General features: G+C 48.4%; 1 protein-coding gene across 4 annotated transcripts in view; it reads right to left on the reverse strand.

Moving 5' to 3' along the window:
• Positions 1-15,345, reverse strand: part of THOC5 (THO complex subunit 5) — a 31,588-nt gene that overhangs the window by 2,980 nt on the left and 13,263 nt on the right. For 3 of the 4 annotated variants that reach the window (XM_081253325.1, XM_081253326.1, XM_081253327.1), the window contains 12 exons: positions 14,929-14,961; positions 13,573-13,650; positions 12,852-12,892; positions 12,522-12,621; positions 11,001-11,109; positions 7,089-7,190; positions 6,420-6,516; positions 5,757-5,871; positions 3,638-3,741; positions 3,406-3,493; positions 1,142-1,257; positions 275-465 (listed from right to left, as the gene is read on the reverse strand). In XM_081253325.1, the coding sequence (XP_081109451.1) occupies positions 275-465; positions 1,142-1,257; positions 3,406-3,493; positions 3,638-3,741; positions 5,757-5,871; positions 6,420-6,516; positions 7,089-7,190; positions 11,001-11,109; positions 12,522-12,621; positions 12,852-12,892; positions 13,573-13,650; positions 14,929-14,961 (1,174 nt within the window). The remainder of the gene's footprint in view (positions 1-274; positions 466-1,141; positions 1,258-3,405; positions 3,494-3,637; positions 3,742-5,756; positions 5,872-6,419; positions 6,517-7,088; positions 7,191-11,000; positions 11,110-12,521; positions 12,622-12,851; positions 12,893-13,572; positions 13,651-14,928; positions 14,962-15,345) is intronic. The other variant, XM_081253328.1, reaches the window with a different exon arrangement.

Here is a 15,345-nt window from a genome sequence, read left to right on the forward strand (position 1 = left end):
CACTTGGCGTGTGACCCACCTCTGGGGGGTGTTCATGATGAACAACTGGACCAGGCTGGTAGGATGGGAGCCACAGGGAAAGTTTTAGGAAGATGGGGGCAAGCTCTCCCGAGGAAATCTGGCAGCAGGATTTTAATTTCCATGGTGAATGGAGACTAGTGCACTGGGAAATGTGTGTGCCTTCCATGCCAGGCTCACCTCTGCCCCAGGTCCCTGTGAGAGGCAGGGCTGGAGGTCCCTGGGCCCGGCACCCCCACCCCTCCCCTCACCTCACCTGAAAAGCCGCAGACACATTTTCTCCTGGGGAAATTCCTTGGGCCCCTCCACGCTGTCGTCGTGGCTCTCCGTCTCCAGGTAGACGTCCAGCAGCACGCACAGGCGCTGCAGCTGGTTCGTCAAGAGCTGGTGGCCGGGCCGGGGGCCGCACAGCTCCTTGTAGCACACATTGACCTCACTCTCCATGGCCTATGGGTGGGAAAACCAGAAACTCAGCACCACTTTCAGGCCAGCTGGGTCTGATGGTTTCACAAGAACTGCACCCGGGCCTCCACAGGAGCTGGGCCTCTGCAGATCAAGCCGGACCGACTTGTCCTGAAGCTCCCTCTCCTCAAGACAATGGGGTCTTCCTGATCCTGACTCAGAACTTTCCCTGCCTTGCACATCCACAGACAGACAGAGACGAAGATGTGTAGAAGAGGAATCTCAAGGTAAGATCCAAATCAGGTGTTAGGGTTAAAAACGTGCTCCACGACTACTGAATCAAATCCACAGGTATAACAATAACTAACAGATGCAATGATCTCGGACATCATCTCATTCCAGCACTTTCTGTGTATCTGAGTTTATTCTCATTTCCACAGAAGCCCAAACAACAACCTTTCACAGCAGGTATTTATATTATCCCTATTTCATAAATAGGGTGAGCCTGTGGACCCCAAGCTAGATAAGGGGTTGAGGTGGGTCTGAGCTCTTTCTGCTACTATGGCATGCACCCTCCAGTAAATTCTACAAATCCCGGCAGGCCCCTCTGCCCCGGGAATTGTGCCAGTGCCCAAGCCCTCAGCTGCGGCAGGTTCTGCCACTGCCCACCTCCCCAAGGAGGCTCTCCCTGCTCCTCCCACCACCCCCAGCAGGTCCTTACCCGAATATTGTCATCGTTGTTGTTGGTTTTCTCCCCTTTCCAGTTCAGACAGAGCTGGAAAATGGGTGGGATGGAGGGGTAGCCGGGGTTCAGCACCACGGCAGCCTGGAGCTTAGCTGGGAAGGGACGGGAAAGGAGGAAAACTCAGTTCTGAGACCTGGCTTGTTAGCCGAGACACCCTCCCCGCTGGACCCCTGAGGCTAGCTCTGGGTCTCACATTAATCCAAGTGCTCAGAGCACATTCTGGTACTAACTGACTTTTACTTTTGTTCTAGAATCTCCCAAGTGGAACTGCCAGGTTGCAGAATGTGAGGTCCTGTGACTCTGGTCCCTCCAAGGACACAGAGCTGTGTGGACTCCCCAGAGTCTGGTCCACAATGAGTTTGCCCAAGAGTTCTATTTACTCCTTTGACAGAAGTTTGTTTTCACTGGCATTTATTTGCCAGCAAGTTAAGGATTTTCCCACGTGAAGGTTTCCTATCTGTTTTTCCTTTTCAACAATATTGGGTATTAGCTGTTATATTAGTCAAATATATTTTTTCTATTCTGTTCTTCATTTTTATCTATTTTGTTATGTGCAGCTTTTTCATAGCTAACATTTAATGACTACCTACTGTTTTCCAAGCACTGTGCTAAGCCCTTTGCACACATTTTATTTCATCCTAATAACGATTCTGAGGTGGGTACCATTATTATCCCATTTTACATATAAAAAAACTGAGGCTCTGACAGAAACTTCCTTAAGATCATCAAGCAGTTGCAAAGCAGCAATGCTGAGTTTAATCAGAACTACCTGATGCCAAAGCTGTGTTCATAATCATTAAATGAAATATTTGCATTTTTAAACGTTTTCATTTTTTCTCTGGTGATAGCCTTTGCCTTTTTCAATAGGATGACATTTATCCTCTCCATCAATGGGCTAAGCATTTAGCCACTCCTTTTTCATTATTTATGGAGGAAAAAAGGAACTCTCTGACCCACCAGTAATTCAAATAAATAAGAGAACAAGAGAGTGTAGGTTAAAACAATCCTTCCCAGTCGCAACAACATTTATTAAAAAGTGACACTTTCCTGTTGTTTCTGTCATAACAGTTTGCACATATTTCGGGGTTTATCTCTGTTCACTAATTTTTTGTTTTTAACCCATACCATGTAATTGTTGTTCACTTATTCATTTAAATTTCACTCTTAATTTTTCAAATTCTATAATGCATCTAATGAAAATTTAAATGATCACATTCATTCCATGTACGAATCTAGAATACTTATCATCTTTCCAAGCTTTCTTCCGCTCAACCAGGAAGCAGAAGTGATGTCCTCCAATGACTTCCCACCCTTGGGGCTTTGTAAATTACTGGATGCATATTTTGTGCTCTTTTAAAATAGCACTCTGTTGTTTAGGGATGAGGTTAAAGTATTTTTTAAAAGGGGAGAGGATGAAAAGCAAATGCAAAATTCCTAACAGCAGTCACCTATTGTCAGGGTGAGAATGAAGTGGGATCAAGGAGCCTCAACTGTATCCGAAATTATTTAATTTCCTCAGAATATTTCTAAAAACATGTAAAGAAAAGAAAAGGAGAAGGGAAGAAATAGAGAAACTTGGACATCAAAGAGTGCAAGCTTTCCTGACATGTCTCGTACTGTCTTGGAACTACAGACAACTTCCTCTGCCCTGTGGCCTCAGCACTGAGCCCCTGGGGTGGGATCCTGCAGGCTGTGCCAGACCTCCCAAGGCTGGGGCCAGATGACAGCACCACAGGCAGCATCGGGGTGGCTCCAGCAGGAAGCCCTGGCCGAGCAGATGCCAGGACAGCTGTGAGGAATCACAGCTCTTGATGCCTCCCAAGTGAGTGCAGGGACTTCAGAGAGGGAGGAGGGTCCTACACTTCACATCCTGAGAGTGACAGCCCTTCCCTGAAGAGGGGGAAGAGCAGGCATCTGATTCTAAAATGCAATGAAACAAAGGGGCTAAGAGCTCAGGCTCAGAGGTCAGACTGGGTTTCTGACTAAGCCCTACTTTCCTCACCTACAAAGCAGGAATATCACCAGCCCCAGGACTGTCCTGAGGATTAGCTGATAAATCACGGGACATGACTGTTGCAGAACAAGTCCCGCCTGAATGCTGCCTCTCACAACCATGACTGTTTGCTAAGTCCCCACTGCAGGATTCCAGGATATTTCGCTTCCTTTGGGCAACTCCCAGGAATGTTTTATTCTCAGCGGCTCCCCTTGCCTACAGCAACTGTGATCAGCAGAGCAATTACCTGTGCCCCTTTCCACGAGTGCCATATAGTAGAGATTGGTGTCCCCAGCCAGTCCCGCCTCCATGATGTCTTTGGTAAAATGCAGCTCCTAGAAGTCACCAAGGACAAGGGGTGAACTGCTGGCTCCTCTAGTCAAATCCCCTGCCCTTCTGGTGGAGGAGCAGGAGCTGAAAGGTGACATGGGCCTGCAGACCCCAGGACAGCAACAGTGGCCTGTCACCCCTCCACCTACCGTATAATCCTCATGGGCAATCGTCACCCACTTCACCAGGCGAGAGACAACCTTTGCAGGGAAGAGATACTGGCAGTCACTGGTAACTGGCACAATGCCGTGTTCTAAAAGAGAGCAGGACAGGTGGTGTCACAGGTAGAAATCAGCTGTCACAGCTGGGTAACTAGCATCTTGTACAGGGCTCAGATGGCCCTGCCAGCTGTCCAGGTACACTCAGTACTCAGCTGTCCAGGTCAACACGTGCCAGAAACGAAGGCACACCAACCTGACCTTTACCCAGTGCTTGTGCTTGAGGCCAGACCCAGCACCAGCATTCACAGCATTTTATCCTTAATGCAAATGATGGCCTGCCAAACAAAAAAAAACCCTGCAGCCAGAATCAGATGTACAGTGTCTCTGCAGCAGTGACTGTTAATTAGACCAAATAGCCAAGAGGGCTGTTCTCAGAGCTGACCTTGATGGAGAAAGGAGTGAAGTGTTCTGTGTTGGTTCCTCTAAGGGAAAAGAGCAGGACGACTGCTCCAGGGTGAATTCCTGCTGGCGTTTCAATAAGCAAATGTGCCAACACGGTAAACGCTGTCCAGGATGACAATCACCCAACCCTGGGACAAAACAAACTAAGCAATGCTGATGGGGAGCAAGCAGTGCTGCTCTGGAGAAAATAGGGTCCACGTGAGGCCCCCAGACGGGTCCTGGGAACTCAAAGCCTTTCCTGACAGTGGCTCTTTTAGATCAGAAAGATCTTAACCCTCACTCCTTACAAGTCCCTTGTACATGGTAGGCTGTTACAAGTTATTCAGAGAATGAACAAATGAAAAGCCCCACATGGCCACCATCTTGGTCAAGGGCTCATCAGAATCACCTGGGACCTTATGGAAAACACAGGGGCTCAGCCCCACCCTGGAGGATGTCAGTTCAGGTGTCAGGGGAGGGATGAGGCATGGATCCCTGGACAGCTGTATTCAAGTAAGCTGAGAGTAAGCTCCACAAAAGCAGGGCTCTGTCTTGTGCTCATGGCTCTTCTCCCAGCACGATTCTGGCTGCCTGGAATGAATTAGGCTCCTATTAAAACGCACATCAGGACTTCCCTGGTGGCACGGTGGTTAAGAATCTGCCTGCTGGGGCTTCCCTGGTGATGCAGTGGTTGAGAATCCGCCTGCCAGCGCAGGGGACACGGGTTCGAGCCCTGGTCCGGGAAGATCTCACATGCCGCGGAGCAACTAAGCCTGTGCACCACAACTACTGAGCCTGTGATCTAGAGCCCGCGAGCCACAACTACTGAGCTCGTGTGCCACAACTACTGAAGCCCGCGTGCCTAGAGCCCGTGCTCCACAAGAGAAGGCACCGCAATGAGAAGCCTGCATACCGCAACAAAAGAGTAGCCCCTGCTCACTGCAACTAGAGAAAGCCCGTGCGCAGCAACAAAGACCCAATGTAGCCAAAAATAATAAATAAATAAATAAAAATAATAAAATAAAATAAATTTATATATAAAAAAAGAATCTGCCTGCCAATGCAGAAGACACGGGTTCGAACCCTGGTCTAGGAAGATCCTACATGCCGCAGAGGAACGAAGCCCGTGTGCCACAACTCTTGAGCCTGTGCTCTAGAGCCCGTGAGCCACAACTACCGAAGCCCGCATGCCTAGAGCCCGTGTTCCGCAACAAGAGAAGCCACTGCAATGAGAAGCCCATGCACTGCAACGAAGAGTAGCTCCCGCTTGCCACAACTAGAGAAAGCCCGCATGTAGCAACGAAGACCCAACACAGCCAAAAATAAATAAATAAATAAATAAATAAATTTTTTAAAAAAACGCACATCAAAGTCTGACGTGCACTGACCTAGCATGATGCTCCTGACCAATCTGCTAACCTGGGCCCCCAAAAGGCTTTGGGCTGAGACAGCCCTGATGGCCCTGAGGAGAGCTCAGACCTCTGCTTGGCGGCCTACAGCTCTCCCCAGTGGCCCATCTAACACCTCTGCTCAACAAGAGCCAGAAAGCCAGCCCGCTTTGATTTGTCATCAGGATTCAAGAAATCTGAGTGCAGGGCTCCGTTGTCTTTGTCCCTGTGTTGTCTGAGTGGCTCTCAGGCCACAGCCCTAACTAGCACCAGCTTACCCAGGGAGGCAAACTGCTTGTGGAGGGCCAGGCGGGACTGCACCCTGGTCTTCAGCAGTTTCATGGTGGTCTCCATGTGGCTGGCGCTCAGCGAGTGGTCAGCGATCACAGTGGGCTGCGGAGGACAGCGAGTGGCACACGTTAGTAGCTCCCTATCCCTTCCTCCAGGCACCCCTCTCTCCTAGGACCTGCCTGCCTGTGGCAGCCTGGACCACCCACGTCCTGAGATGCCTTCTGGGGACAGCAGGGTTTTCCTGCTGTGACAGGCCAGAGGTTGAGTCCCAACAGGAATGATACAAGCTGCTGAGATCTTGAGAGGCTGTGGAAAAGGAAGGCCTCTGCTAAGGTGCCAGGTCCCCTAGGGTTCATTTCTGGCACCTTTGTACATAAGACCAAGGGGTAGCAGCACCTGGAGCTGCACTGCACACAGGGCAAGGATCCAAGTTACTTTGACCTAGAGGGCTAACAGGCTCATGGCAAAGGCAAAAGGTACCTAAACACTTGTAGGCCTTGGACATTTTAGTATCCCGAGTGGAGGGAAGATAGATCATAGCCCAGAGGGATAGCATTCTGCTAGTTCAAAGTCCCAAAGCCCTTCTGGAGTCTGTACGGGAGGAGAGGAATAGAGGTCCTCAGCCGAGGGGACCAGATCAGTAGACACACCTGGGGCTGCTCTTTGGGGAAGTGGAGGCCACCCAGCTTCTGCACCCACAAATAGGGATGCCCTAAGTCAAGTACGTAGTCCCTCAGAGTCAGGATGCTGCAGAAAAGAACACAGAATGAAATGATTCTATAAGTCATTTCTGCAGTGGTCCCCGGATATATCCCTCCTCCCACCTTCTCATCCCCCCAAAACAGAACGGTCCCACAGGCTCAGCTGCACCCACGGCCAGGCTGCCAGCAAAGCCTCTTAACTTCATCAGTTCCCTACTGTGAATTTCATCTCTCCTAGTCACTTTTCTCTTTTTCCCTTGGCAGCCTTCAACTCATTAGTAAATCTCAATAAAAAGGCAGTGTACTTGATCTCTTCATCAGTCCACCAATTTATAAAATATTTAAAAAATTTTAATCCTCAGAGAATTAAAACATTAAACACATCTATTATCACGTTCCCAGAGTTTTGATCCTTCCACCCTTCCCCACCCTCCATGGCCTCATAAGCAGGAAAAGGCATGTGTTCCCTTCTCTGGACAGAGCACTCCCTCCTGCCCCACCACCTCCCCTGCCCCCTGGGAGGACTCTGGCCCTAACAGGTCTCCAGCTTTGGGTTTGAGCCACAGGAGAAACTCAGAAGCAGAGAGGCTGGGAGAGGAGGAAATGCTGCTGACTCACCCAACTTTATCAAACTGATACTGATTGGCTGGATTTGGAGTTTTCTTTCCATGATCCCCAGGATACAAACAGCTCAGGACTGAGTCAGGAGACAGCAAGTCACTGGAAGAGGGAAAAGACTGCAGTGAGAACGCCGGCCAACCCATTGCTTCCATGCAGACGTGGGCATTTGGCGGTGGTAACGCCACCTCTCACAGATGATCAAAGCCAGACCCTTTATATGCCTGAGGTCATCAGATACTCATAACCCTATGAGGTAGGGAGTATCATCATTTCCATTCTATAGAGGAGAAGATCAAGGCTTTAAAAGATATGGCTTGTCCAAGACCACACTGCTATAGTAAGTGCTGGAGCCAGGATTTACTCTATTCCATCAAAGACAGTAATACTCTTAACCATCAATTTTTTAAGAAACCTATCCCTTCAAGAGTTACATGGTGACCAGAGCCTTTTCCTCAGGGGAGCAAAGCCCTGTGACACAATAGGAATAATCAGAATTTTCATAGGAGCAAAACAGATGCCTTCTACCCCAGAGAGATCCAGTGTGAAGCTTTGATATTGTGCTTATCTCACTTTTTACCAAATCTCATGCTATCACAGAAACAGGTCCCCTTTAAAATTCCCGGAAAAAGATATATCACATAGACTGGAGACAAGGTGACCTAGTGCTGTAAAGCAGAGAGACACGGTGATGCCACAGCCACCTACTCACAATGGTTAAACATGTAATTAAACATGACAATCAGAGAAGAGATGGGGAGAGAATGGAGTAATTTGATCACAAAGGTCAATGAGGCCCATTCTTTCCCTTCACCAACGGGAGCTCCCCTTCGCCTTCCAGGGACAGCATCAGGAGTGACTCAGGTGGAACTGCTGCTCTGAGCCAGCAGGCCTCCAGGAACTTAGCACCGGGAGGGTGGCAGCTTCTGGCTCTGCCCTGCTCTCTCTCCTGACAGTGTCTCCCTGCACCACCACAATCCCCAAGGGTCTCTGTCCCCTTTGCTGCTTCACACAGAGAACCGGCTAGAAAATGAATAATTGTCAGTCTTTTAGCCAATATTTAGTGACTGTTACTAATATACAGAATCAGCCAAAATGAAACAGAACAGCTAAAAATGCCCAAGATAAGGATTTTAAATTGATGAAACCTGATGGAAGAATCAAATCTTCTCGACAAAATTTCCATCTGCAATATGTGGCTCAGGACAACTGAATTTGGTAAAAATAATGGCCATTAAAGAGAAGGCTAGGGCTTCCCTGGTGGCACAGCGGTTGAGAGTTTGCCTGCTGATGCAGGGGACGCGGGTTCGTGCCCTGGTCCAGGAGGATCCCACATGCTGCGGAGCGCCTGGGCCCATGGGCCATGGCCGCTGAGCCTGCGTGTCCGGAGCCTGTACTCCGCAACGGGAGAGGCCATAACAGTGAGAGGCCCGAAGGCTATATACTCATAAAAATATGACTATTCAAAAAACTATTCAGTTACTCAAGTCTTTGTTATAAAGTTTTAAAAGAAGAGATTTTTAAAATCTTTGTAAAGTGGAAATGGAAAATAATTGAAAATAATTCAATGCCTTAATGAAAAACTGATTAATGAATTAAAGTGGCCTAATGGAGATCATTCTGGAAAACAATTTCTTGAGGAAAATTCAGCAAGGTTCATACAATTCTGAATAAAATGTTGATAATAAAAACATGAATTTCCTAATGAATTAAGAGATCCTGGCATCAGTTGTCAATGCTGCTAACATCTCAAAAATAGAGACAGCCTGTGCCTCCTGATAAAATCACGCAATGTCTCTGACACAGTGCTGCACACCCACCTCCCCCGCTAAAAATGGAATCTGATCAGGTCTCTAACTCTACCTACAATTTACAGGAAATACAGGGGGAGGGAGCAACACGTTCAATTGTACCGCAGGGATGCAATCATCAAAATGCAGCCTGGGGGAAACCTACAGAGCAAACAACCTACTTTCCTCAACAAATAAAAGATGGCAGGACATTCAGATGGAAAGACACTTGAAAGAAGCTTCATCCAACTGCAACACATGGACCTTAAAAAGATCCAGATTCAAAACCCAAACTGTAAGAACAAAACTAACAAAGAACATTTATGAGAAAATCAGGGAAATCTGAACTCTGACTAGATAATTGATATTAAGGAATTAGTGTCATACTGTGATTAAATTGAAAATTTTAAAAAGTATCCCTGTTTTAGTTGATAAATAAATAAAACCACACACCATGGTGTCTCCATGGGGCCAAAGCAGCCTTGAGCAAAGGCCTCTAGGCTAGGAGTTTGAAGTCTAGGCCCAGCACTTCCATAATTGGACATATGCCCCTGAACTCAGTTTCTCCATCTGTAAAATAGGGGGATGAGCTAGACAACACCTGAAGGCCCTTAAAGGGCTAATCCTGGCTTCAGGGTGGTGTTTCCTTTTGGGTTTCCTCCCTCTTTGGGGACCAGGGCAATGACAGTAGTGTAGTACCATGGTACAGGACCGGCTGGCTTTGAATCATCACTCTCCATGTACTACCCGTGACCTTGGGACAGCCTCTTAACTCTGCAGAGCCTCAGTTTCTTCACCTTGTAGAGCTACTGTGAGAGTTAAATCTGATGATGACAAACACAGCTGTCATTTACCAAGTGTTTCACCTATGTTAAGCATTTTATCTGACTCACACAGGCACCCTGGGAGGGGATCTAATTAATGACCGGAGTGAGGAAACGGACTCAGAGGCCAGGTAATCTGGCTAAAGGTGCACACACAGCTGTGAGGGGAGACCCGGCACTCGCAGAGCTCATAGCCAGTCTGCAGTCCTGCCCCTATCACTGTATGTGCAGCGCCCTGCAGGGGAGTGGGCTTCAGTGTACACTGGGGCCAGCCTGCAGCCCCGTGACTTAGCAGATAGGACATCTGAGAAGTGAGCAGGCAGAACAATCACGACAAAGAGCTCCACTGTGGCCAGGGCCGTCATGGGACCCTCGAGCTGCTCACTGGACCAGCACTGCAACTGGGTACTCTGAAGAAGCCAGCCCTGGGCTCCCTCTGCTGGGGTGAGGTGGGAACAAAGTCAACTCCATCCAGAGTGCTCGGGGTGGTCCAGCAACACTCTCAAGCACAGGGACCAAGGATGTAGCCTGAAGGGGGTGTGGACTCTAAGTGCAGGGTCGAAAACCCAGGGGAAACGCCACCATCAGGCAGGCCTGGAAAGAGTCCCACCCCACCAGGCACCAGATCCGCGCCTCCCTCACTGATCTTTCTACACTTGACATGAGGACTCACTGGAAGCAGGTGGGGCAGGGTCGGGAGGCGTGCAAGGCCAGGTGAGCCTATTTCAGCCCCAGGCCCTCTCGGTTCTCCTCCCTCCCTCCCGTGCTGGCTGTGGAACAAGCAGCCACGGTCAGGGCCTTTCTGGGGATGCTCCACCTGTGGCCGCCACTACGTGCCTCTGCTCACCCTACTCAAAACCCCCACAGGGACCCGCCAGTCTTCCTCCCGCTGCCCAGGTAAGGGCAACCTGGGATTGAGCTGAGCTGCAAAGTGAAATCCCAGCACCTTGGGACAGAAAGAGACAAGAAAAAGAGGCCTAAATTTGTCAACCTGGTAAGGTCTGCCAAATCTCACTTTCACATTCACACTCTTTCCACTGGTATAAAAGGTGGTGCCCTGCCCAGTCAATTTACAACAGGCTGTAGTCACTTCTGGCATCTGCTGTGTAGTGAGAGGACTTCACCAATTCAAGTCAGTAAGTGCTTTCTAAATACCTGTGATGTACCAGGACTTCGGGGCTGTGTGGCCGTGAACTCCACTCAGAGCCAGATGAGGGAGGATCCGAGAGGAGCCCAGCACCGAGGCTCCCACCACACCCCCCTCCCACGCCCCACCCCCCGCAGCACCTGTCCAATACCCTGCACTGATGGGGGTGATCAGTTCTGTGGCGGTTGTCACTTTGGCTTTTACCGTCATGATGTTGAGGTTCATGAGGTAGTAGAAAGTCAGGTGCAGTACACTGTCATCTGGAGGGGAGGAGGAAAAGAAGACATCATTTATGAGTTAAACACTAGAAGAGCGTCAACAGTATTATAGAAAGGAAAGTCAACAAGACTTTTAAGATCTTTCACTATAAAAACAACTTGATGGCAACTTAACATTGAGTAAAAAAAGAGTCTCTACAAATTCTTTGCTATTCCTCCCTCCAAGAGGTGGAGCTTCATTTCCCTCCTTTGAGTGTGGACTGGACTTAGAGACTCTGCTTCTAACTAATACAACATGGAAAGCAAGCGATCAAGGGATCACCAAGTGATCTGGGTTAACATCACTAGTAACAAGACGAAGTGACACCTCCGACCCCTGATAAGACGTGACGGTGAACACTGCCATCTGTGGTATTCCTTCCCCAAAACCCACAACCTCAGTCTAATCAGGAGAAAACAACAGACAAGCCCAAATTGAGAGTCTTTCTACATAATACATAAACCTCATCTTCCAAAGTGTCAAGGTCATGAAAGATAAGCAAAGACTGGAGGAGACTAAGAGGCATGACGACTAAATGCAACATGAGATCCTGGATTGGATCCTGGAAGAGAAAAAGGGCACTGGTGGAAAAATCAGGGGAATGTGAATAAGTTTGGTAGTTAATAGTATTGTACCAATGAAACTGACACTGATTTTGATAACTGTACTGTGGTTAAGTAAGATGTTGATATTGGGGTGAAGAGCAGGTGAGAAATCTTTGTATCATCACTGAAACTCTTCTGAGTCTAAAATTATCTCAGAATTTTTTTTATAAAAAGGCAAAGAGAGGACAAGTGTGTAGAGTGTTTCCATTTATGTAAAAAATAAAAGGTGAAGGGGATAAGTATATACTTGTGTAAAAGCTTCTAAATGCATAGTTTATTTCTTGAAAATACATAGGAAACTGTCACAATGGTTGCCCTTGGAGGTAATGACCAGGACCAGGGTCTGGAAGTCTGGGGTGAGAAGGAAACTTACATCTGACTGCTAACTCTTATCCTGCTGGGATGCTTTACCATGTGCTCCTTTACCCATATGAAGCCAGTTTCAAAACCCATCGTCTCCGCAAAATACGAAGTTCTATTTTATTTATTAAATTAAGCAGGTTGGTCATATTACTCAAAGCCTGCATACTCTTGGCAACTTGTTCTGTGTATCTAACCTGTCAAGTTCAGAAAGAGGTGTAGTTCCATCAAGCATCCCTAATGTGTCTGATGTTTTTACTATGTTTTCAAAGTTATGGCTTAGGAGGGGGAAAAAAATCAAACTCCATGAAGAACAACAAAGGAAAACAGAAATATGAAACCAGAATCTTTTCCTGGGCAAGGAGGCATCAGCTTGCTGGGCCCCGCAGAGCGGCAGCTGGCTGCACTCCTAGGCGCTATGAGATCCCCCAGACCAAGGGGAGCCAGACCTTTGCACTTCAGGTCCAGCATGACGGACAGCGGGTGCCTCTTCAGCATCTCCTTGCGCTTGTCGTCCAGCTGAACTCCCAGTGTGGGTCGCCGGCGCTTCTGGACAAAGGAAAGGGTGGAGCCGGTAAGCACTGCTCACGGGAATCTCCCCCGTCCCCCCCTTCCTGCTGGCCAGGGCCTCACTATTGAGACCCGTGCTTCAGCTCTCCAGCTGCCAGGATCTCAGCCTCCCTTTCTTTCAAACCTCTTTCTTCTGCTTCTAAGGGGGGATGGCACCCACCAACTAGTGGGCCCCTAGGGCAGCCGCTCGGCACTCCCCACACTCTCACCGTGGTCTGCTCCTCCTCAGCATCCGAGTCACTCTCATCATCTGCAGCGACAGAGAGAAGGCAGCTCGAGGTGAGAAGGCTCCCAATTCTCCTGAGAGCACCTCAACCCAGGGCGCATAATAGGGCCCAGGCTTTTGTAAATGGGTTTCTTTAGAATAAATAATAAATTTGCTGCTTCTTATTCAGTATAGAAAACAGAGTGATGCAAGGAAAAGAAAAATGACCTACAATCCCATCACCCCTGGTTTTTTTCAGTGATTTTTAATGTCATCCTGTGGACCACAAGCTCCTCCACTGGTGGTGGTGGTGGCAGTAATAACAGTAGTATAAACAACAATAACAGAAGCTCATATAATTTGAGGGGTTACTGTGTGCTGAGGACGATGCTAAGGGCTCTGCATGCATGACCTCATTTAATCCACATAGTAATTCTACATGAGGTATTACTATCTTGTTTTGACAGGAGAGTACTGAGGCTCTGAAACGTTAAAGAACTAAGTTAAAGAACTTAGGATCAGTGAGCTAGTGAGAGGCAGGTTGAAATCCAAAGGCAGTGCTTTTCTCTGTCTACCCCGAGCACTAAGACATTAAAGCTAAGCTCCCTGCCACACAGAACCAGTACGGCTAATTACCAAAGGACCAGCACTGGCCCTCGGTGGTGACCTGGCATCTCTGGAACCAGCTACGGTAGACGTGGGGGAGGATCCTGACCACCACTTACCTTGGGAGTCCTCGGGAGGCTTGAACAGAGCCTTGGCCTCATCCACACTGCCTTCAATCGCCACAGACAACGTCTTATCTAGGAGCAAGAAACAGCTTCCTGTGAAAGCTGCTGAGAGATGGAGCTAAACTACATGAGCAGGCCCGCCCTGGGGCTGCACTTCTTCTGCCTCTGTCACACCTTCTTACTGACCGGGGTTGGAGGGCAAAAGTTCTTTCTCCAGATGAAGAGGAGCAAAGTGAGAAACCTACATCTTTTTCCCATCATTTACTGAAAACAAGGAACCCAAAATGCAGATTCCTGGCCAAGCATCACCTGAGACTAGGGGTGAATGCCTCTCTTTTCAGGCTTACACCAAGGCACAGAAATCCAAATCGATGGCCGAAAGCCACACGGCACAATTCTACCAACTGCCTTAAAGGTTCTCATCCAGAACCTGTAACTGTCCACATTCTGGCAACGACAGCTCTCCTCCCCTCAGTTCTTCTTCTCTGTTCTGCACTACACCCAGCACCGAGCACCTGCCTGGTACCGGAACGTTTAACTGGGAGGCAGCAGGACAGTGGGTAGGAACCTGGACCCTGCAGTCCAGTCCCGGCCTGAGTCTCTGCTCAACCAACTCCCAAACTTACAACCTGGAAAGTTATGTCACTGCTCTGAGCCTCAGTTTCTGCACCTATGAAACAGGGACTTGACAAATGGTGGCTGCCCAGTTAGGTTAGGAGGACTGAATTTTAACTACAAAATTACTTTTAAAAATTAATTTTTAATCCTCACAGCAATCCTATAGGAGCAATACTATTACTCTAGCCATTTACAGATGAGAAAATTAAGGCTCGGGGAAGTTAGATACAACAGCCAAGAGGTAAATAAGCTAGGATTCAAGACCAAGTCTATTCAACTTGAGCTTGATGTCTCAAACACAAAGCTAAGTGGCCTGCTCCCTGCACCAGGCCTGACACCTCAATGAGCAATGCCTGGGCCTGCCTCTGTGCAACTCCGTGGGTCTAGCGCTGAGAGATCAGATAGGCCATCACCCTTCCTTCTCCATTCAAAAGGGTATACAGAGACGCAGATAGTCACAGGAGCCTGAAAGGGTTTGTTCAAGTGCATAAAGAGGGATGACAAACTTCCCCCAAGTGGCAGGCCCCTGAGATATTCCTAAGTGGCTGACCACTGCTTATCTCTGACAGCCCTCATGAACCATCACACCTCATCCCAAACAAGCTGGCTGCCCCCTTTAACACTGGCAAATGCTAGCCTGTTCTTTTGACTAGTTTATTCCTGGAATTCTACAGTAAAATGGGAATGGAAACAGGCTGGGTTTTAAACACAAAAGAAAAGAAAATTACTCACCCTGTCTAGGGGGCTGGGAGGATTTCATATGAGCTGATGATGAAAACAGGAGGGAGAAGAAAGGGGAGGGAGAGGATCAAAAGGACCAGGAAGACACAAGAAGAGAGACAGTAATGTGTTGATGCCCATGGCTGGGAGGAGAGGCATGCACTGGCGCAATGTGTGTCTGTCTGATGCAGTGGGGTGGGCATAGGGAAGAAAAATTTAGGTGCTGGGTGAAAGCTTGCAGTAGGGCAAAAAGTAGGATCTCTAAAAGCTTCTCAAAATCCTAGTGGAGTCATGGGCTGCCTTCAAGCTTAATGAGGACACCTCCTCTCCTTCTGTAATTCACTGTTACGACATGCAGCCTGTTCCAGGGCTTGGTGAAAGCCTGAGACAGCTGGCTGGGACCTGCGTTCACCAAACCCTCTCTCTGAA

The sequence above is a fragment of the Mesoplodon bidens genome, assembly GCF_964165515.1.
Source record: "Mesoplodon bidens genome assembly, chromosome: 13".
Taxonomy (NCBI): Eukaryota; Metazoa; Chordata; class Mammalia; order Artiodactyla; family Ziphiidae; genus Mesoplodon; species Mesoplodon bidens.